At 30.5% G+C, this 25,461-nt stretch overlaps 1 protein-coding gene across 1 annotated transcript in view; it reads right to left on the bottom strand.

Moving 5' to 3' along the window:
• Nucleotides 1–22,325, bottom strand: part of LOC148284360 (peptide transporter family 1-like) — an 87,267-nt gene extending 64,942 nt beyond the window's left edge. The window contains exons 1-2 of the mRNA XM_088240973.1: nt 22,210–22,325; nt 8,275–8,318 (exon numbers count right to left, since the gene is read on the bottom strand). Of these exons, the coding sequence (XP_088097099.1) occupies nt 8,275–8,318; nt 22,210–22,267 (102 nt within the window). The 5' untranslated portion in view covers nt 22,268–22,325. The remainder of the gene's footprint in view (nt 1–8,274; nt 8,319–22,209) is intronic.
• Between the last annotated feature and the right edge of the window lie 3,136 nt (nt 22,326–25,461).

Here is a 25,461-nt window from a genome sequence, read left to right as displayed (position 1 = left end):
ATAAAGAGAATATTGCCTTTATTTAGCCTTTTCCCGAGTGGGATTGGAAGAATATCGGCTTTTCGACTTGAATAAATGTCTAACTTAAATATGACAATTTCGGACTTGTTTCCTTGTGGAACTGAGACAGCACACAAAAACTGATAAAGGGTGTCACAACAGAACGGGAATTTCTTAACTCTTAAAATACTGTGGTAAATAATTTCTTTACGCGCGGTGATGTAACATTGTGTTACCGCAAGCAAGAGACAGAATATCCTAAAGTTCAAAGGTTTGAAAAAAAAACATGAGACACACTCTTAAATAATTCCTTTTCCATAATTTATAAAAACAAACATATTATGTAGCCATGTTGAAGCAAAACAATCATAAATGCGCCGGTCATCTTACGTGCGTGCGTGCATCCCCCATCACTGTCAATAACCGACTGAATCTTTTCTCACAAGCACCGGTCGCAGAACAGCATCTCTGTCTTACTTGTTACGAGTTATATCTTCGTGCTCTCTTTTGTACATATTTATTGCTGTATAAGCGTCACATTCATTCTTCGCATAGCAAGGATCAATATTTCTGGTATAAAAATCCAGCACAGTTATACAAATTTTATGGTGTGAAAATGTCTATTTGAAGATAAAGAATCCAACTTCATCATTTGTAAAAATAAGAGGGACATTATAACTAGTATTATATCGTATGTAGACTAGTGTGACCTCACAGCCACACAAGAGCTCAAATATTTCAATTCGACGCATCAACGAAAACATGTTTGGTGCTCTGTATGAAAAGTTTAGGTGGGTTTTTGTCACTTGAGTCACATCAATTTAGTAGTCGGGTTTTTTCTATTTCATTCTGTACTATGGATATAAAATCGCTTCCTCTCAATGAGAAAGTTCAGTGCCACGGGAAATTAGACATATAAAATATATTTTCTTACACGCGGTAAAAATAAGAGCATTTAATTTTACGGTGAAGTTTCTATTAAATGTACGAAAAAGAATATTAAATTGAACTACTTTCATTCGACATCTTTTTATGGCGTCACAACTTCTGATAAAGAAACCAATAATAGTGTTGTGATAGATTCCTGGAATGCCAACCCAACAACCAGGACATCCTACCGAAGAGAACTGGTGACGTCACGCGTAAACTATTGCTCCCATCGATTACGATGTTTAGGCGATCATGGCTTGAAATAATTTAAATCCACTTTTCCCTTGATTTATCTAGAAAATTTAAAGACTTTCATACTGTTTTATGTAATACTAACCAATACTTACAATTAAAACTAATAATGTTTTGGATATGTCTAAATGTTTGCAGATGGGCTGGATTTCCTCCCTAGGGAGATATTTAGTTCTAAGTTGGTTGCATTAGAGAAGGAAAACATTTCCAGAGCTTACGATCTGTCATTGGCTGGTGAAATGGTTCAACCGAATGAATCTCACCCACATGATAAAGGGTTCAACTTTTAACAACTGATGGAAGAGTTGATGAAATGTGGATGATCAAACATAGGCAGAATTATGAATATATTATTGTTATCAAAAACATTTTTCACTTCGTGGTGTGACATTTTACACTTATTTGTTTATAAATTTGTATAAATCGCTTAAATTTTTTAATTTTTTTTATTACACTTCGACCGGTTTCGAGGTTACTACCTCATCGTCTCTTTCATACAATTTTTTTTTACATATATATATATATATATATATAAATAGCAATGCGTGTAATTATAAGTTACTTAAATTCCTGACGATGAGGTAGTAACTTCGAAACCGGTCGAAGTGTAATTTAAAAAAATTAAGTGGTTTATACAAATTTATAAACAAATAAGTGTAGAATTATGAACGTTACATAGTGAGTAAAGTGGCTAGCTAAACAAGCCAATGACATGTCATACGCCCTGTAAATGCATAGACTTCTATATTCCCTTCTCAAAAATGTCTTCCCTCTCTGTTGCAACAAATTAAGACTAAAGTTCTTCATGGATAATTACCAAGGAAATAGTTTGTTATTATTTAAATGCGTAGAAATGTAATGTTGCAACATAAAACGTGCATGACCTATTTCACACCATGGTAAAACTCCACACGGCACGATAAAAGAACATAGGGTAAATTGATAGGCATTGCATTAAATTTTTTTTTTTATTCATATATTTATTTAATGCCACGAAAACGCAATAACCAATTCACCATGAGGTCGACTAATCTCAACTCGATTTTCTTTTGCAGAATGTTCACCTGAAAGCAGCCGCTAAATATTTAAAAAATAAAATATTAGTGCAACAGGATAAGGGGTTTCCGGTGAGTTCAGAAACTATAAGAAAAAAATAATTATAAAGGTATGGTAGGGTGGGGTAGAAAAAAAACATTTATAAGTGATCAAACAAAACAAAATCTTAACGCCGCCAAACCATACTTAAAGTATGGCGGAGGATCTTTGATGGTTTGGAGTTTTATATCAACCCGGGAGGTGGGTAAACTTGACTTTATCGACACAACAATGGACCAGCATATTCATCAGAACATTTTAAAAGAAAAGTTGAAACAAAGTGCTTAACAAATTGATCTAAGCGAGTCACTTACCAAGATAATGACGCGAAACATAAGTCATAAGTTGTACGCTCGTGGCTATTACAGAACTTTCCAAAAGTATTAAAAACGTCACCAAAATCATCAAATCTCATTCCTATAGACAATCAGTGCCAAAACTTGGACGTCTTTTTAAGAAAACACAATATTTCTAAAGCAAAATACCTTAAATCACGACCGATGGATAAATGGAATAAATTTGACGTGAAATACTGTGAAAAACTTGTATCTTTTGTGCCTAAAAAATTCAGATGTGTTGTAAAATAAAAGTGATGCTCGATAAAATATTCATTTGTTTGCTATTTTGTGAATATTTTGAGTTAAAATTGGTGATGCCGTTAGATAGTGCTATCTGTACGAATAGCAATGTGAAGTGAAATTTTGTATTGGTGAGTGTTTCGTGTTTCTTGTATTTTTTCGTGAAGACTTTGTTTAAATTTATTGATCAAATTCATTTTCAGAATAGTTTAGGATGTAAAATCAAAATAGAGAATAAAATTATAAATACTAATTTCACAGATATTCAACACAAAAATCCGAGCACGCGCTTGTAAGAATATTAGTGTGAGTCACTGTATGTGAAATGGACCAAAAGCATGGAACGCTCTCCCATCAGAAGTGAGAGTGTGAAAGTCAGAAGTTCAATAATTTGAATAAACACGAAATGACAAGTTAAATTGTTTTTCTAAATTTTAAGCATAATTGAAATCAATACTGCATTGAATAACATTCATAAAGCGCCCTTGAGTTTATTATATTACATAAATGGCACTATATATTTATTCTATCTTTAATATTTAAAACGGTTCGGATAACAGTGTAAGTCACTCTCAAAGAACAAGAGTTATACCCGTATGCAGAGATAAACCTTAAGGTGAGGAAAGTACATTCTATTGTCTTCACCTTCGGGTTATTCTCTGCATTTGAAATTAGAATGTACTTTCCTTACCTTAAGTTTTGTCTCTGCATACGGGTATTAGTCTCTTTTTTTGGAGAGTTACAGTTTTAACATTTAACATTTACTAGATGTATAAAAGTAGATTTGGATAGAATATAAAAAAACATGTGCCATTTATAAAATATATTTTTTTTAAATATAGAAAATCATTTTGCAAATTAATATTATGGATAGGTATAACTTTGATGAATTTAATTAGTTATTTTTTAATTTTTTTAAATAAGCAATATATGTATGTCAAAAACGCAGCTGATAGTAGGTATGTATTGGTCGTTTTTTACTTTGCCTAAGTTTGTATGGTTTCCAGCTAATTAAATTTAATTGTGATTCCATAATACTTGTTAACGTGATAATTAATAATAATGTATTTATTTATCATTTAATTAAATTCTTACTATCTGATTATAAATCTTTATTTGTGATTTCTCAGTAAAAAAATATTTTAAGTTAGTATTATTGTTAAAACAATCTCATAAAATAATACGTAAAACACAATTTGAACAAAAAAAAAATTCCTTTAAATTTATTTATTTATTTATATCTGTACCACAACAGGCCAGGAGGCCCAATTGCAGTGGTGAATTACATCACAGAACACCCAGGCTTGAGAAAACTCACATTTAAATTTTTGTGTTCTCACCGGGAATCGAACCCAGAACCTTGTGTGTGAGTCAAGCGTCTTGACCACTACACTACGGAGGCCTCCAATGTTTCAGTAACCCTTACCTGTAGTATTTATTAGAATTAGAAGATATGAATACATTGGTAAAATCTCATAAAATCTTTAAACTTTATCTTTAAAACCCCCTCCCCTCGCTTTTAGGACTTATGACACACATCAACCCAAGTCATAAGAAAGCGTTCAAGATCATTTACAAAACTCTATGATTTTTTTTACACCGATTGCCTTTTTTTGTCTAATTTGACTAGGCTAATGGCCATTGTCCAAAATAAAAAATAAAAACTAGACTAATTTTATAATTTGTTGCTATAATTAGTAGTTCAAATATCTATCATATTTTTATTTTCGTAATTCCTTTCTCGTAAGGGTAAAAAAAAAGCTTAATTTTGAGCATTTTGAAGTGCCTTATACCCGTATGCAGAGACAAAACTTAAGGTGAGGAAAGTACATTCTAATTTCAAATGCAGAGAATAACCCGAAGGTGAAGACAATAGAATGTACTTTCCTCACCTTAAGGTTTGTCTCTGCATACGGGTATTACAAATGATAAGTATTTAAATAAGTTTCGGTTTGGGCTGAAACTAAAAAAGAAGCTCAAATTCTGTTTTGGTTTCGGATAAAAATCTTGCTTTGGTCGGCCACTAAAAATATATCTTCTCATTTCGCACATTAAGACAAAAATGCAACAATTATTTTACTTAGCCCTAATTTATTCTAACTCATTTAACTAGAGGTTTTTAGTAATGTTTAAAAAAATTTGAAAGGATATAATTCTTATTTTTATGCATATTGGTTTAATTTTTTTTATGATTCTAATGTTTGTTTCTTGTAGCGAATTCACAAAGAGTATGGTTTTATTGGACTCCTTTACCGTTATGAATAGTTACCTATACACATTATTCACAAATCACATGAATTATTTATCTCTTTAGCAAAAAAAAAAAAAACGGATTACACGTTTTACTTTTAATTTGCACAATGTTTTTATATTTATATTTAATAATTATCAACGGACGCAGTTCAATGAGGAAGTTCAGAGTTTTTTTTTTCATTGTTTGTAAATCGACTATTAAACCAAGCCAAACATATTTTTAAATGTATTTTTATTCATTTTATTATTAGCGCTGTGATTTTTTAATGTTTTACATTTCTGAAATAACTCCACGTGAGACGTCAGAGGTTCTTCTCTGTCAGTTCTCCCGACGGTTCGTTTACGGTAAGCAAATCGGATATCCTTCACAGCTCTCATATCATTGGTTGGTTCATATAAACCTGTGACGTCGTTAAAAGTAGTGCATTTTTATTGATTTTTTCGTACATGTTCAAGAAACTTTGACGTACAATTTAAAATTCTAATTTTTACCGCACATTAAAAAAAATAAATTATATCTAATTTCCCGTAGGGCTGAAGTTCCTCATTCATACATGTTACAATGACAAGACAATTAATATTACATATAAATACACTTTAAAGGTATAATGTTTTATGATTGCTTTATACTGTTTACTAATAACTATACATTTACGGCTGGTTGGGTTCCGCCCAATCGAGCTGGAATAAAAAACAATATTACTGTGTTATTTTTATTTTAATTGAACAAATAAATACCCTTAACCTGTCCGGGAGTGAGTTTCTGCCGACAAAACTGTATCTGGGGAGTGAGTTTTTTTTCATGTTTTTTTTTTACTTTTTATAATTTTATATCATTGTCAATGCTATAAGCAACATATTTTCTTGAATAAAAATAATAAATTATACCAGTAAATATGATTTATATCAAAATTATCGATGTTTTATTTCATGGGTTGTCAACCATCGGTTTTACAAGCCGAAATAATATTTCTGAAAATAATCGGACGTACATGTACGCCCATACTCCATTGATGAAAATTTTGTTTGGACGACCATGTACGGCCATACTCCCGGACAGGTTAATAGTTTTTTTTAATTAAGGGCCGGTTTTATAAACATCCGTTCGTTAACTTGATACCATTTTTAACTAATATTTGGTATACCGGCCGATTATTGCGTTTTATAAACGTTCGTAGCGTTACGAGCCGTTAAATCTATGGATAAATGGTTACTGGCCGATTTTGGCCGGTTAAATGCATTACGATCCGTTACCTTCAGCGCCGCTGCCGTATTTGACATGACAGTTGTTTTATCACACTGTTATTTGATCAAATCTCCGCCCAATTATCATGCAGATAGTCATTATTTTGGGATTTAGTTGAATTACTAGTTATATATGTTTTTTACTCTGCGTGGTGGTATAAAATCAACTTTAGTCTGATGGATAAATATATTCAGCAGTTTATTTAAAAAAAAAAAAAACATGATTTATTGATATAAATGTATACTAAAATAACAGATAATAGTAAAAACTATCCATCGTACCCGTTTTAAATTTAAATTTAATTTATAGTACTCTCAATTCATAGTTCTTTTTTGTGTAAAAACTTCGTTCAAAATTGTCGAGTATTTGCATTTGATATATTTTTTCATTCAATGCGAATGCGTACCGTTTGTATTTGACAGAAAGAGCTTAGATAAAAAGTTTTTCCATAGACAATTGACAAAAAAATATAGAAGCCGCGACTAAAATTTCAATTTTTATGAAAATGCGTACCGGCGACCGTTCGTTAACAAAAATGGTTTATAGAACACAAAACCGTCAGTTATCGTAACGAACGACCAACCGTTCGTTACACTTACGGAAGTTTGATTAGATGTTTATAAAACCGACCATTAATATATCAACTCTTATTAATAAGTCATTAACATATTTTTAATGAAACATGAAATAAATTCAAAATAATTCTTAATTTTTTTTTTATAATTATTTAACCATGACTAGATAATTGAAAATAAGTAGGTGGTAGGTACCTTTCAAAAAAATAAAATCTTAATATTCAGTTAAAAAAAAAATGTTTCATCCATATATCTACACTGAATTATTTTTTTGGGTACACAGTTCACATTTACCCCTCTTGTATAAAAACCCGTAGCACGAGTTTAATTTTTCAATTCCTTATAAAACAATAAATTAAAATGATTAGCATTAAATATTGTATTTTAAATATCATGTCAAATAAAATAAATGAAAATCGTCGGTGTCAATCAAGAAATTCATCAAATCTTAAATGTCACCAACTTATCAGAGATTCTTCATGGAAAATGTATTGTCATTATTTAACACGTACCTGCATAAATTACTTAATAATGCTTTCATGGTTAATAAAAATAATAAGCAGAGACAATAAAGAATCGCATGTCACTAATCGCTTTGTTTTATGACACCTAATAAGCATACTGTGTAACGAGTATTTATAATATAATATAAACGAGATATATGCAATGTTATAAAATACACATTATCTAAATACAGATGAACAATAATAGTAGATTTAAAACCATAGAGGCAAATAAATTCAATAGTATTCATAAGTTAATTTTATATATAATTTATATTTATTTAATACTTGATATACTAACAACGAAACATAATAATAAAACACACAAAAGATTAGGCATTACATATTTTTATAAATTACATTCAAACACAAATAAAACCAAAATAAATAACAATACTCGACGGGAATCGGGTAGTGGTCTCGTGGCTAGTGTTGAGGACTCACGGATCGGAGGCCCGTGGTTCAAACCCCACTCTACCCAAACTTCAAATACTGAGTTACCAGTTGAAAATGGATACAAAATTAAAATATTTGAGTAAATCACAAGAACGCAAATATTTCTTTAAAAACATATCTTTAAATATTTTGAAAAGACAAAAAATTAACTCAAGTTTTTTTCAAATGTACATTCTTTAAAAAATCCATGATATATAAATAAAACTGACTTTAAAAAAAATTAGGAATAAAATTAAAATAATAACACTAAAGTCGACCATATATGTATGTATAATGTACGTTTATTTTTTTTATAGTTATTGACATTCATAGTACATTTATATAAGAATAACTCGCAATGGTACATATCTGTAAAATTGTATGAACAAATAATAGCATTTTCTTACCTTTTCTGCCGATTCTATTTCGTCGAAATCTGCTTTTCGTGGTTCTATAAGAAAAAAAAAACACGATTTAATGACGAATTATTTATGTTAGATTAAAACTGCGTTCCAAAATGTTTTTAGTACTTAGTATCAAAGCATAAATACAAGGAATAAAAAAAAAGATACCAACGAGGAGAAAAACGGAGTCTCAAAACTGATTGTGTATGGGATTGAAGCTGTAAAATGAGTTACCTGAAGAAATGGAAAGCATTGAAAATATTAATTTGAAAAAATATGTTCTTGAGGAATTTTCACAAAAGAATGTAATGTTATTAAAAGTTTAATCAAGCATAAATAAATAAAAAATATCTTTATTTACTTCAGTGGTTCAATTAATCTTTCTAATCACATTTACGGTTTGATCCATAAACTTGATAGGTATCATAATTTATTAGTCGATTTCGTAAAAAAAGATAATCGTTAATGTCTTCATTATTATTCTTCAACGTACCTATGAAATCGCTATACAATTTCTTCAGCTATTGGGGTTAAACATACGGCATTCAGCAAGCAGTTACATATGATTGTTTGTTGACAGTATTTTAAATCATACCTAGATATTTACAATCTGTAACATCGATTAAATATTCAACAACAAAGATTTCCAAATTTGTGATCACTCAAGGCGGCCAATAGTCATAAGCTTTTTAAATACATACTCCCCTTTTCCCTTCTTTACCTTGCCATATAAAATTCATCTCCGTTGAATAATATGTCTATCAAGATGAATTTTAAAAGTATTGCATACCTATCTATATTTATATGTCGGCGCACAGTGGTCCGGATTTGGAAAACAGTGGACTTAGGAACCAAAGTCATTATTTCGATTTTAAAAAAAAAGAAAAGTTTTTTTTTATTATTTTCATATTGGTTTACTGTTTTTCGATTTTGAATTTTCTTCTTTCTTTTTTATTATTGTATATTTATCTTGGTTTATTTTTACGTTTTTATTTTTTTAGTGTATTGTATTTGGAAAAAAATAAAGTTTAAGGCAAGAAATGCAGTAAAATTTTAATAAATGTTTTAATTTTTTTTTTATTATTTCTCAAATGCGCGTACATATAATAATATTTCTAATTATATTATTGATTATTGTATTCCTCTCTAAGAAATATTCAATCACATAATTAACTTTGTTTTCAAAATTATTGGTTCCATATAATTCTCAGAAACTGCAGGAAATTGCTTTGATGATTCATCAAATAAGTCTTAACGGTGAATTATTACCATAAAGAAGATGGTAATATATTTTTTTTGTTTCGTATAATTCTTAAAAACTGCAGTAACGACGCATGCATAAGATAAATTATTATATAGCACTCCATTTTAATAACATTATATTTGTATGCATGGGTTTTCATACTTTAAAATGCAGTTTTTGGAGAACATTTCAAAAACTAGAGGTAATCGGAAATTTTGGTTTTCACATTTGTAATAAAAAAATAATTGTGCATCATAACCAACAAACCAAATCTTCTGGCAGAAACATTTGTTGTGTTGTGTAATAAATAAAAAAAATTGAAAGTTCAACTGCGATTTAAAGTCAAGGTTGCAAGTGTATAGGAGAGAAAAAAATATGAGCATAAAGTACTAATTACAAACGTTAATAAATTAAAGGTTTTGTTGCTAACACTTTAAAACGCATCGAGAAAAAAAATATATTCAATTTTACTCCATTCGTTTTTTTTTGTTTATATTTTTTTTAACCATGTTAGACTCAAAATAACGAAAAATTAAACAAAACAAATATTGTTACAAAATAAATTTTCTGCATCAAGCAATTTAAAAAAAATCAAAATAATGACTTTGGTTCCTAAGTCCACTGTTTTCCAAATCCGGACCACTGTGCGGCGTGGCGTCACGTCGCACAGTGTTTCGTTCCATACAAGCTAGACGCTAGAAATTCATTTTTTAACTTATGAACGATAACCTAATGGAGGTATTCTTAGATAATTACGGAGGCAAAATAATGCTTTGTTTGTATTATAAATACAACCTTCGCATCCAAAAGTTTACATATTTTTTGTGAATACAATTTGCTTTTTTTCTATCACTGTTGCGCCATGATCAAGGTTGTATTTTGAGTGTTTTTTTTTAGTCCTGAAAAATTAAGTTTATTATGTAACATGCTGAAGAAAAAAAAAAGTAGGTTATTTTATGGTCAACATAGTTTTTATCAAATGTCAAAATACGTTTTGATAACTTTTTATATAATATGAAACAACTAATGCTTTGCATGATTTACTTGTTTTTTACCGCAATACATTGCATCAAATTTTTATTTTTGTTTTTCAGACACTAAGTAGACAATTTCCAGGCAAGATATTTTTTAACACGGAAGAGCTAATCAAAGCAAGAAGAAGAGAGAAGTTTGCAGGGTGTAATAGTGCCATTGGAGTGTTCTGTGCTGTACTTCACCACTGCAATTGGGCCTCCTAATCTGTTGTGGTGCAAAAACATAATAATAATAATAATACTAAAAAAAAACTGATATTTGACTTTTTTGACACATGGGTATTTGTACGTAGATTTTAATTTCTACAGAATTAAATATATTCATTGCAGTGAGCTATCATATATTTTTTGAAAAAAAAAACTTATTTAACATAATTTTTCATCTTGGCAGGATGAAATAAATCGCACGAGGGGGTTACGAGACCTTTTAGAATTTTAATTGTCCAGCTGGTATAAAACGAAACACTGTGCGTCGCATCGCGTCATTGAGTACACGGAAACTGCGGAAGGTTGTCATTAGAAACGAATACAATTTGACGCTCTTTCTGAGATTCATAATTAATTTTTGAATTTATTTAAGTCTAATATGATATAACATGATAATAAAAATGATAATAACAAATACTCTTACGATTTCTTGTGTGAATGTTTCATTTTTAAATTTGTTAACTATTTCTCTATATTTCTTCACTAACTTAACAAGAAAAGTACCTACAACCCTTTCCAGGTACCAGCTTAACTAGCCAGGCAGGCAGATGATTAGGAAATAAAATATTTTGTAAAATTCGGATGAGTAAAAACATTCCTTTGTATCAAAATAGATTTTATGCATGACTCACTGTCTTTTTAAAACTTATTTGTTACGTATACACATGTACATTTATTTTCAGAAAATTTATACAGCGTGTATGGTTAACTTTGTCACATCCGAAACCACAATCAACGGTATTAGAAAGATGACACATTAGCATATTATAAAATAATAATTTAGAATCGTTTAAAAAAAACAAACAAATAGTTGCTTATTTCCGCAGAGCGCAGAGCTAGCTACCCCCTCCGCATTTATGTTATTTCCCCTGCAGAAGTAAGCCACCAGAAGGTTTTTCAAGTTTTAAAAAAAAAATTAGAACCCTTCTAATTCGTTTTTTTAATATGCCAATATGCATTTGTGCTCTTACCGATCATCCTGGTTTCGGATGTGACAGGGTTAATCGTACACGCTGTATAATACAAAAACCTTTTTGCATTAATATGGACTGTCTTCTGACTTGGTAAGTTTCCGTCTAACAGGGCTCAGCTCGTTCTAAGATGGATTTTTTTTGTAAAATAATTAAACAGTTTTTAAAATTGACGTTGAAAGATAGTTATATAAGAACTACTAAGGTAAGCAGAACAATAAACAAAATTTTCTTTCAATAACATCATAATCAGTATCTCCCGATTCAAGTCAAACCTAGGCAAAAGTCAACAGACGGAAGAAGAAAATGTTGATGTTTAAACAGAGGCAGAACGGTGAATGTTACACAGTTTGTAAAGTAGCCACTTGAACCAGCCAATGGTCATATGCCCTGTAAATGCATGCCTATATTTTCATCTCAGATATTTTTTCCTTTCTGTTGCAAAAAATGTAAAGCTTTATTATTTTTTTAAAAATCCAAAAACGTCACATTCATGATTATCATCAGCCTTCTCGTGTCCAATGGTGAATATAGGCCTCCCCCTTAGATCTCCACATCTCCCTATCCTGGGCGAACCGCATTCACCCACTTTCTGCAACCCATTTTTACGCCATTAGACCACCTTACCGGATACCTACCCAAAATGGTACATTACATTAAATAAAATGTGTATAATGAATATTGTCAGTGTGTTGAAAAGTTATCTAGCTACCTTCTTTCTACCTTCAATTGATATCACGTATTTAGAGCGACGTTTATAAATCATTGATTTATTGAATTGGTTTGAGCGATGTAGGTAATAACAATATATTATTCCATGCGGGATTCTAAGATACATAAATTAAATAAAGAAAAGTAGATAAAATAAAAAGTAATTTCTGATTGGTGCATGTAAAGATTTCCTACTAAAAGCATGGCATGTTGGTTTTATATTTTTGTGCAACAACAATGGTAAATGTGTATGATGGGTTTTAATATTGTTACTAATATCTATAATTATTGCATTATTAATCCACAACTCGTTTACATCTCATCGTGGTTTTTGACATCGTAAGGCTTTTGGTTTTATCAGTGGATACTTCCTTGTTGTATTTTTGCGATGTCAAGTGGATCTTATAAATGATTATTTGGAGCTTATGATTAATTCTTTGGTGATCATCTTCGAACTTTGCAATTAAAACGGCTTCGTGAGCCTAACATACAATGCTGATCGTTTCCCGCCTAGTATGAAGCCCAGATTCACGTTAAACACTTCTTTCATTTTATTAATTGATCCATAATCAGATTGAAAAGAAATGAACTGAGGCTATCTTCTTGTATGATTCCGATCGGGCTGGGGACTGCGCTTTACCTTCATATTAAAGTAGCCGTTGGTAAATAAATCTTGAACAACTGTTTATATGTTAGAAGGTATTTCTTTTTCACAAATAATTTTAACAATTAATACACATTGCCAAATTCACTTTATTTAATGAAGATTAAAAAAGTTCGACGGTTTATATAAAAAAACTATTTTTAAAGTATGTGCAAACTTTATCGGAAGACTCTCGATTTTAAACGGTTTCAGGTACACGGAGGAAACTTTCGCTCCAGCCTCCAATAACATCAAAATAACCACAACATGAAATATCCAAGATCACCAAAATTTCACCAAGATCGAGTATTTTTATAGTTACGTTTTACAAGATAGCATTTTTATCAATCTTATCAAAACGCTATGCCACCTAGGGTTTATTTTTGAAGTATTATTTTAAAATAAACGAAATCAAAATAATCGTAAAATTATTTATCTTATCTAACACATTATAAAGGTTTGTCATTCTAAAGGAATGCAAACACAAAAGTCATGTTAAATTATTTAATTTTTGAAAAGAAATAAGGTTATTGACCGACGAGAGTATAAAAACGTTTTATAAACGAAAACATTCAAAAACAAATCGGCATAAACTAATTATACCTCAGTGCATTAATTAGACAATGTCTTTCCATTTGATGAATTCTAAATAATAATCGTAGGTAGTTGGTTTTTCTGCAAAAAATAAGTTTTTTTTTCAGTTTTTAAAATCAAAATGAACAATCATTTAGCGATAGCAACATTTACAAAAGTTGACATGCAATCTTAAGATTTATTGGAAAAAAAATCATCGTTTTGTTGACTAAAACCTAAAATTAAGTATCAATTATACTGCCCGTATGTGTACCTATAATTTATTATCGAGTTAGCCTACCTTAATTTGCAATTTTTATAATATTGATGTTTGATGATGCGAAAGCGCTTGTTGGTCGAAATAATAAAAAAATAAAACTAAAATAAGAAGTTTCATTGATAATTTTATCAAAAGCATTAACCAATTTATATTTTTATGCATTTTTTTATGTACACTATAATTGGGAACATAAAAACGGTTTCTAGTTACACAACCAGGAATGACTCATGTCTTTGAACTTGCCCGACTCGCTAGAAAATCCGCGTTGAGTCGGGGCACAACAACAATTATACAATTTTTGAATCAATGCTGTCAAGGATGAACCGTTAGATGCGGATGACGTTAAGGAGACGACGCAAATGTTAAAGTTATTTAGATTGAATAAAGAGTCTAATTGAGAGTATTACTCTATGTTGCATTAATGCAAAGCCATTACTTTTGTTTTGTCTACCCTACTCCGGTCGACAATTATTTGACAAATAAAAAAAAACTCGGCACAGGAATGACAAAAAAGCAGGCATGTTTATCTGTCATTTTCTAAACTGTTCAAGACAAGCAAATAATAAATTTTGTTACATAGTTTAAGATCTGCTATTTATAAAATCTTCTAAGAGCAACTTTGGTTTTTATGCCCAGAATGTGTAGATCTAGAATGTGTAGATTAGTCAATTCATCACATGACTTGGAATTCTTTGGGATAGATCTTCCGGCTTTTCGTAAATCTCTTCGTGACTAAACAGTGTGGGATGAAGTTGGATTTGCATGGTTTAGCTCGAAGTCTTAGGTCTTTCGTTTTTATGAATATATTGGATATGATTATTGTTTTGCCCTTGTTTGTCTTTGTTAAATAGTTTTATTTTCTTTTTGTTCAGTTTCTTGCATTTATGTTTCTTCATGTAACTGTTGTAATTGGCTTAGGCCATATATATAATAAATAAATAAATAGTTTAAAGTATAAAAAGAACACATGAACCACATATGTACTTTTTTACACTTCATTGATAGGCCATTGATATGGCTATTTTTAAAGAAACTATAGAGAAATAAGTATATCCGTTTACCAATATGAAGAAGTATCAGATATTAGCATGTTATACGTAAAAATATCTCATTAAAAAAAGTGACAGATACTCCTTTTACCATCATTTAATAAATTATTATTATTGTGTGCATAAAACTATATACGTAATATGTATAGGTATATCAAAATTGTCGATCTTGAAAAACACGTTAATACAATTATTGTCTTGTTCGGAATGTTGATTTAAAGAATTCTCCCGTTGGTCGATGGCATAGTTCCACTTTTTGTTTGTTGGCAGTTAGTTAGTATCTGGAGCAATGCATTGTTCTCCGTATATCCAGAAGATGTACAAGACATTTTTTTTTTGTATTGTTTAAACGCTTCTATGACAAAATAAAAATCTGAAATATGTTAGTAAAAAGTCGAATATAACACTAGCATATTTTTACAAGGCACAATTTGATGTTTTAAAAAAACTGTCGTCGTAAGTTTGATAAGAGACAATAATATGAATCTAAAGTTCTGTCACGACCAAAAACATACGTTTGGTAAATAAATAAGTCTCTAGTACAATAATAAGTAAAACAAGAGTTTTTTGCTTCATAGCGCCATACAACAACTAAAAAATGACCCTTTAACACCAAAAAACGAAACAATGAAAACTATTGTATACGCCATCGGGAAAGGGAATTAAAATAAATGTGATCAATCAACAGCCAAAATAGCGATTTAACATTGCAGTAAAGATTAGAATAGCAAATAATACGAATATTTTGTTCTAACAATTATCATTGTGTTTAAATGAGTACTCATGTATGATGACAAAAGTTGCCTTACAAATATAAATAACGACGCGTCTGTGATATTTTAATACGTGTTGTGTAAAGTATTTATATTGAGCTTTTCATAGTTGTCATAGTTGATGATTAAATTCTCCTGACAGATTACTAAGATACGCTACCGATCCCCCCACCATCAAGTTTTTATGTAAGTACATTGGTTTGTATCGACGGGTCTAGAACCCTTCGATACGCTTATCTACGCATTAAAAGTGTCAAAAAAGTCCACTGAGCAATTTTTTCTTTAATTACGATTAACTTAAATTTTTAATCGTTTTGAGGTTGGCACTTTTTTTCTTAAAGCCTATTAAAAATATGAGAGAGAAATAAGTAATTTTTGAAATCGAATTGAATTCTGACATAACTGTCAGTTTCCAAAACGAGTGGCTAGATGCAAAAAATAATGTCACTAGATTCTGCCCTATTAACATATACGAGTGTCTAGGCGTAAGAAAGCTGCCACTACAAACAAATATTCTTTATTATATTTTTTCTGTCTGTTTTACTATCTATCGAAATATTAATATATATTTAAAGCAAGTTCTGATTTATAATTTTCTACGAAATTCCTTAACACGCGGCAATTTAACATCGTGTAACCTCAAGGGAAAGACCTAATATTCTGGAATTCAAACATTTAAAAAAACATAGAGACATACTGTTAAATAATTCATTTTCCATAGTTCATAAAAATTATAATATAATTTAGGTTTGTAATAGGAAAATAAATATAAAATCATAAATACTTTGGTCATATAACTAGCGTGCACTCCTGCTTACTGCCAATAACCTGCTTATTGAATGAATGTCTCCTTTTGTTTTTGTCTCTTTCGCAAAAACATCGGCCACAGAACAGCAACTCTGTCTTCCTTGTTCCACTAAGTTCCACTCTCGTGCTATTTCTTATGCAGTAAAACCATTTAATTGTGGTATTGGCATAATTTTTATTCGTATAATTATTCTTCGCCTAGTTAAAAATTAATATTTAACGATGATTACATTAATTATTATAAAATTTAAGGTTTTGTTTGCTAATTACTTTTTGTTTCTTAATTTTGCTTTATCGTTGTTATTAACATTCGTTTGCATTTTTTTATGGTATGGTTTGTACCAACAATTTTTTTAATATTTTTTTTCTTTTGTGTATTAATATGTATGTTTTATAAATAAAGCTTTACATTGTATTGTCATCCAAAGTCTCTGATCAAATTTAGTAGTGTCTAATAATAATACATATAAATATATTTTTTTAATGTTATTCAAAATTGTTTTCTTAGTTTTTTTTTAACCGGTTCAAAGTATTTCCAATACCAAATTATCTTTTTTTTTATCGATAATTCCATAACTGGTATTATTTTATTCTTTTTTATATGTAGTTTATCTTTTTTAGACTTTCTTTATTTGTTAATTAATAATATTGTTTTAAATGCTCTGGATTACTAATGCTTACATGTATGTATATTTAATTTTATTTGTAACTAACACGTAAAAGGCACTAAGTGCCGTTTATTTCAATAAAATAAAATTAAAAAAATAAAATATTTTAATTTTGTAAAACATTTCAATTTCAACAAATTATACTGACTGTTTTTTTACCCTCCTGTAAAATTTTTAATTTTGGAGATTGGAGTTTTGCAAGTTAGTCAGACGATAGATACAAACAAATGTAGCTCAATTCCGGTATTTGAAAATAAATAGATCATAAAAAATAACAAAATATTTTTGCAATAAAATACAAATTTGATTTTCCAAATCCGACGGATTACAATTTTAAGATCACAAAAAATATAACTCATTATTAAAATATATAAGAGAGATATATCAAGTCGTGTATCCTATGTAGACTCGTGTTACACTGCAGCCACACAAAAGTTCAGAGCAACTATGTACTACATAATATTCTTTTTTTTGTCTAATTTTATTCAAGTTTAAGTAGCAAATTTTTTTTAAAAAAATAATAACTAAAAACATGCTAAAAAACTTAATTTTGGCATCCTTTAAGAGTAAAATAATTTTACAATTTTATTCAATATTTTTAGAACTTTGAACAAAGACTTCAAATAACACAACGTATGCAAGTATTTAATTTCCAATATCTGATGTATGTAGATACAGATTTAAGATAATCAAAATATTAATTGATTGTGTTATCAATTAATGGTGATTATGATGAGAGTATTTAGTAAATATAAGTACCTTTGACATAAAATATATTGTCACTCTGTGGTTTTCAAACGCACGTGAATTTAACCTTTTCAGTCCTGAATAAATTCCTGTGGATAAAAAAAAAGTATATTGTCCTTGTACAAAAGGAATTAATTGTATATTTGGTATCTGTCTTATTTGTGAAATCGTTTTATTTTCATTTTTAATAAACACTCGGTTTCAAATTGATAATAAATCAATTATTTTAATGAAACCTTTGTTATTATCTTACAAAACAATAACTCCGATCTAATTACTTTAATTTTAGTGGAATATATTTTGAACTCGGCTAAAATATCATTTATAAGGACCAAACAAACAAATTAGCCAGAAACTAAAAAACTAACCTTTATGTGTAACGCTGACATAAAATAGACGTTAGTACTTAGGGATACCGGTAATTGATAAATAATATTGCTGCTTTTTAATGTAGGAAGGTACGGAGTAAGTAAGTCTTAAATTGTGTGGACGTTAATCCACTAACACCCGGGATGAAAGGGTTAAAGGGGACAATAGAAAGATAGAGATAGATACAGAGTACAGATTACAACATTTTGACGTATTGATGGATTTTTGAAAAAATCCTGTACTAACTTAAATCAGATTTATGTATCGTTTGTCGGATTAGAGATAAGATAAAAAAAATAACGTTTGAAATAAGTAGATCTGCATATGAAATAGAACCAGATGGCTGTAATGTAGTGGTTGCTGTGGTGGAGTAGTTGGCGCGGTCGTTTACCATGCTTGAGACTCTAGGTTCGATGTGAAATATTAGGTTCAAAGGTGGTCATTGGACTGACACCTGAAGTACCCAAGGCTGGTTAAATATTATAATCGTTCCGCTATCTGCAACCAGTGCACTCCTGCGCAAGGAATATTTTTATATTTCAATCGCAGGGTATTCTGATTACCCTGATATACAAAAAGACATTTTTGAATGTAAAAAAAAGGTGATTCTTATGGAAATTTTCCTTCTAATTCTGAATGTGTTTTCCATTTCATTCCAGCAAGTAATATTTTAAGGCAAAACGCGATATAAATGTCTAATTTTTATATGTTTTTGGACAGACATAGCTACAAAATAACATTATTTATTTAATAAACATATTTTACCTGCATTTCATTCAGAATAGTAATATGCGAGCATGATAAAATGCCATTTCCCCTGTAGCGCGATTCAACATAGCTGATATCTTAATCAAATCTCTCAACAATTTGCTGGAGTAGGCTCCACTCAATTATAATTTTCAGGATTTTTATTTGAGACTGGCCATCGAGTTGGAAACACTCGTTAAGAGTTCTGGTTCTATTTCACCCACAAAACTGTGCATGCTATTTATTCCGCTCAAACGAATAATATGCTAGATAATATTTTATATTAATTCATTATGAATGGATCAAAGTTTGCTGAATACTGCTTGTGTAAAAAATAATTACTATGTTCTTATCATTATTCAAACAATTTATGAACTTTCCTTATGATAACCACTTTCATTAGCTTATCGTTGTATACAAAGGTAGCAAATGCGCATTATTTAAAAGGGGTGATTACTTTTATGTTTCCAACGATATTATTTGTTTTCAATATTGTAAATAATACGTAAATAATTATGCGCCCATAAATCATAAAATACATTTATTGTTCAAATTTTACAGCTACCATTGATAACGTGCAGGTAATTGCCCACTAAGAGTACATATTATTACAATGCATAAATACCGAAATTGGAAAGTCCGCTTAGAGCACATTTTTGTAAACATCCATAAACGTTTGAATTATCTAGATTGTAATAATCGTAATCAATGCAGGCCATGTTGTACACAATAAATGGTGCCAGGTATTTAAAAGTTCACTGCTCCGACATTTGACTTAATACTGAAGATTGTACTTTTAATATAAAACCACGAAATCGAAGGGTGTCTTGATCCTTTTTACCAATTAGTAATTTTATTATTTGATTTACCTTCCTACCAGGCGCGTTTGGTGTCTATAATAATAAAATGTTTTATCTGTATCAATGCCGACAAAAAAAAAGTTTTTCTTACTTTTTATTATTATTGGGTAGGTATAGGTATGTTACGTATAAATATGTAGATATGCACGTGCGTTTTATGTTCCAGCCCAAAGTTTTTTTTAAAAATAAATTTGTCATAAAACACTTTTCCACAATTTATTAATTAATTATACGGCTTTGAACAATATATTAACAAAATATGCCAACTCTTGCAAGCATATTTTTTATGTCATTTTTGCAGACTTCCGGTGTTATTTCGGCAATTTCAAAACAAATGTTGTCCTTATGCAGCAATATTGTAGTGAGTTTGCTGGTTTACGCCTTTCTTTTCGAGTACTATTAAAGGAAAAAAATCGGGAGTGGTCAAATCAGGGGATCGTGGGGGCCAGTCGATATCAACACCTTTTTAGATTATTCGGCCAGAAAAAAATCCTGAAATTTCTTTTATTTTAGCATGAGCTGTGTATGATGTGACGCCAACTTGTCGGAACCACACGTGCTGTACGCCAAATAGATCCAATTCGAATACAGGACAGTCTTCCAACATGTCACGATAGCGATCAGTGGTAACTGTTTGGGCATTGCTTCCAGCATCTTCTCTTCTGTGTACGACATCGAAAAGAGATGCCCGGACGATCACAAACACGATCTCTAACCGCATATATATTTTCTGGTGTATGTTGGCTTAGTTGTCGCCCAGACTTAGCTCTACTTACCAATGCATGAACAATTATTAATTACTCACTAAATTGACTTGATTAGCACATGATCAACAACGAAAATTTCATACCATTTTCTTCGAGTATTCACACGTTGTTGCAGTATTAGATGCTCCGTAATAAATTGTTATCCACCCTCCTCCACAACTTTTCAATACGAGCCGACAAATGACAATCAAACTGAAATGACGACCAGACAACATCGCCTTGAACATAAAACACTCCCTGTACTTATACCACAAAATGTACTCTTGGAATAACAGATTCTTGACTATTAATTTTCGATCGCTCACTAACCTAACTTTTTGCGTGGATATTCAATATATATCTGAATATTTTTGTGTGGTTCCGGTAGCATAATTTTGAATAAAATATTATCATTTTTTTAATTTTGAGCGCTTCTAAGAACGAAAATTAAATTTTAAGGTCCAAACGGCCGATGATTCTAGGTGTCTGAAATCTTAATTAACTGAAGCCCAAACGTCCGATTTTTCTAGCAGGTAACAATCAGCAACATATTATTTTTGACGGTGATTAGCCATTAAAAAAAAATATACTTTTACTAAAAAGCTTTCATTCAGAGATAAGTAAATTTTACAATTGCAAAATTTACGACTATTTTATTTTTCAAAGAACTCTTCATCATGTATCTTATGGGAAAACTTGTCACGAAAAATATTTGATTTGATTTGTAACATTTTCATTTTCTATGTTTTATTATTTTTTATTTTATTGTATTAGTGTACACGGCACAAATGCCTTTTATAAACATAAACATAAATAAATTTAACAAAACAGTGTTCTATTACAAAATTAAGAAATAATATTACAACAATATATCTATACATATAACAAAGCTGTTCTATACATGGCACTGTATAATAACTTAGCGATTTTTATAATAAACATACTTAGGAGAAAAAAATATGTCTAAATAATGATAACGCGGTATATCTTAAGTAGCTTAAATCATAAATTATTGATTTGTTGGTATTGTTGCAATATATATTAAATGCCCTAGGTATAATACAAACTGTTTCGTGCTAAGAACTCATGGGTTCTTAACCGCTTTAAAAGTAAAACGATAAACCTTTTAAAAATATAAATATTAAAATAAAAAAATTAAAAAATTGAATTAAAAAATTATTCAAAACAAATATTTAGTCGTACGTTAAACAGCAATCAGAATCCTTAACTATTTCTTTGATAGCAAGTTTAAACTTGATTTAGCTAATGTGAAAAATGTCAATACATCTGATCTGGTTCCCTAGACTGTGCAATCTTGGAATAGGTGAATTAATAGCATAATTAGTAGCAAAAATATCTATATGAAATGGCAAATTGGCACATTGTCTTTTTAAGTACCTATTACCCGCGAAATCGTCATATCGCCTGACCACATAATTTTTCCTAAGCCTCAAACACATTATGTAAAATTAGAGGACACAAAATATTGATGTCTAGGAAGGATATTTACCCATTTCTCTAGGAGGGCTTTCATTCTCCAAAGGGTCTTTCTTTTCAGGATCGCTCATGGTTACGACTTAATCCAAAATCACCAACCAACTGAAGATTACTTATTGTTACCGGAGTACTTGTAATGTTTTATTATCTCTACTGAGATAAAGCCCGGTCGCATTACTTGTGTTGGTTTACCTGAAGATATCTGTTATCCACCTCTGCTCTAGGGACCCGATATCGACGGTATCAGTAGCTCGTTCGTCGCAGATATCAATATCGGGATTCAATCAACAATATGAATATATCTTTTTTTGTTTTGTTAATTTTTAATTTCAAGTATATATACTAAATGAATACATGTACCTTTATATATTATTTGGTAATTAACTTGACTGGAAGGAGCACATCAACAAAATAACGATAAAAACAAGAAAATTAATTTATTTCTTCCTGTTAATGAGAAATATTTGTGATAAAAATACTATAAAACACCTGCTACGCTCCATGCCAGTCCATCTTTTCATATAGTATAATCGGTTGGGACGCTGCACGGTGGTCCCGCGTCCATTCAAAGCATATGCTACTGTATTCAAAAAAATATTTTTTTTATAAGAATAATTAAATTTCAGGAAAAAAACAACTCCTTTTTATTGAAATATATACTTTATTAGTTAAATAAAACAGTAAAAAATAAAAAACAATAATGTTTTGTAAACATCTCAAAACATTATAATTTCTTAGCATCCGTTTATTTAGTAGGTACACAAAAATTACATTTTGACTCAAAACCTTATAATTTCTTAGCATCCGTTTATTTAGTAGGTACACAAAAATTACATTTTGACTCAAAACCTTATAATTTCTTAGCATCCGTTTATTTAGTAGGTACACAAAAATTACATTTTGACACAAAAATACACAGTGAAAGAGTAAAAATATTAAACTGAACCTACAAAAAAGCATGGATGTAGTCATTTTACATAAATAAAAATTTCAACACAATTTACAAAAATCTATATTTTCAAAAAAACTTACTAAAAACTGTTAGTTGTCATTAAAAAAAAATCAAACATATAACGATTCTAATACCTCTTTAGAAAATATAGACTTCGTCTTTTGAGGCAAATTCCTAAGGCTTGAAGTTAAGGGATCTGAAGTTAGAAGAATTCTATGTAAGAGATCGGTATTAGATAAAGTGCGTGACATTTTTCGTGTGTTATCGCGCCTATAAAGCTTAATATTTCTGTTGCCTGATTTTGCTGCTTCCTTAGATAACTCTCCAATAGACAATTACGCATGCTCAATCACCTAAAAAAAATATATACATAGCACATTATACTCAAATTTTGTTGATACACAAAATACACGTTGTATGAATATTATTTTTGCCATGTAAATGTGATTTTTTTCTAAAAATGCCCAATAATTATTATTACTATACCTGTTTTTACCAAAAATACCTCATAGTAACATTTTGATTTTTGAGTAAATTAAAATTAGTAAATAACAGTGGCTAGGTCACATACTAGGCCAGTAAAATGGTACAAAAACACCTTAAAACGCAAAACGCGATGCAAAGCTGCTTTTTTGGTGTGTTATTTGGACCCCTTAGGGAGTGTGAAACTACATTTTACAAGCAAAAAAAAAAGATGTACTACCTGCGAAAAACTGCGAAATTTTCGGACTTTTTTCAGTTTTTGCAGTTCAATAAAAAACTATGGGTTTTTTTACATTAGTTGTAAATATCGCTTTAAAATTATATTTAAGTTAATATAATTTAAGCCCACCAACCACTCCTTACGTTAAATAGTTTTTGAGATACGAGATTTCAAAAAGTGTTTTATTATTTTTTTTTATATTGTAATATTGAGTTTTTCTTATGTTTTCAGTCAAATATCGGCAGAATCCCTCATGCTAAGATAAAGTTGCGAAAAATAAGGTTTTAGCAGATATAATTACCTTGCATTTAAGTGCAAACGGGGTCAGTAACCCTTATAGTTCTCTTGTAATCGTAATACCTACCTGCGTAATAGTACTTAGCTTTATAGTAATTTCAAACGCCACCGGCGCGCTGTTGCCTGATGGCGGCGGAGCGCTGTTGATGGATGGATGGGAGACTGGGACCTCCACCTAGATACAATCGTGAAAATGCTTCCATTCTTTCACTCAGAAGGTCACTTTCATTACGCCAATAGTGCTCGCCTATACCTACAGGACATTAGTTAGCTACAACAGATAATTAATCCGAAAAAATTAGTTAGTTTACACAAAAAGGTCAGTTCACGATTCGCCGATCACACCAATTTTGGTCAGGCCTATGGACAGACTTGACAATTGAGAATGCTTCAATGAGATCGATGAAGAGTCAGGGGGGCTTGACCCATGGTCGAGGCATATCTAGCAGTGTCTTTGTCCATTGGACTGAAATAATGGTCTATATACATGCTCAATATATATGAAAGACTTTAGTACTTGTGTGATGTTTCCTGTACCACCACCAAACAACACGTTGATATGAGGCCCTCTCAAATCATAAGAGATACTGCTGATGTGGAAAAAATCAAGAACTGGTTTAATGTCCACGTACCATTTTCATGTTACGAAAAAATAATATCTATCAGCAATGGCATTGTTGGAGGCCCTGAAGTCAATTGGTACATGGCACAAGAATTGGGAATTTATTGGTTTAAACTGATGATTCTCTTCTGATGAAACTCTTTTGGGAGTTAGCTTCAAACGAAAATATAATGTACTGAGCTTGTCATCAGTTACCGTCAAAAAGCAGGACAAGCAAGTTGAAATAGATTCTCTCACCATTTTTCAAAGGCTTTGTATCACAAAACAGATAGATGAGGACTTGAAAGAGTACTTCAAATGAATGCGAGTTGGCTTTCTACCCTCCCGGGCTTTATTTTGTGAACAGGGGATTTGTGAAGGCACAAAATCAATATTTTACTCAGTTTTAACCCCATTCCCCGAAAACATCCTTATGGGCACCAACACTTTCGTTGTGGTGGATGGAGGCTACTTGCTTCATAAGGTCGTCTGGCACCAGAATATGTCAATCATAAAAATTGTTGCTGCCTACGTTTGGTACACATAAGAACACTTTAGGAGGAATGTGGTCTTTGACGGCTATTTAGAAGATAAGATAGCAAAAAGCACAAAAACTGCAGAAAGGTTACGTCGGTATGCAGCGACATAATATTTGAAAATTTTACATTAATCAAGGTACATTAATCATCACTTACAGTCGCGTGCACCAACC

Source organism: Micrasema longulum, unplaced genomic scaffold, assembly GCF_059751315.1.
Source record: "Micrasema longulum isolate JH-2025_06_02 unplaced genomic scaffold, ASM5975131v1 h1tg000127l, whole genome shotgun sequence".
NCBI classification, from domain to species: domain Eukaryota; kingdom Metazoa; phylum Arthropoda; class Insecta; order Trichoptera; family Brachycentridae; genus Micrasema; species Micrasema longulum.
This window is presented reverse-complemented; position numbering and strand designations above follow the sequence as displayed.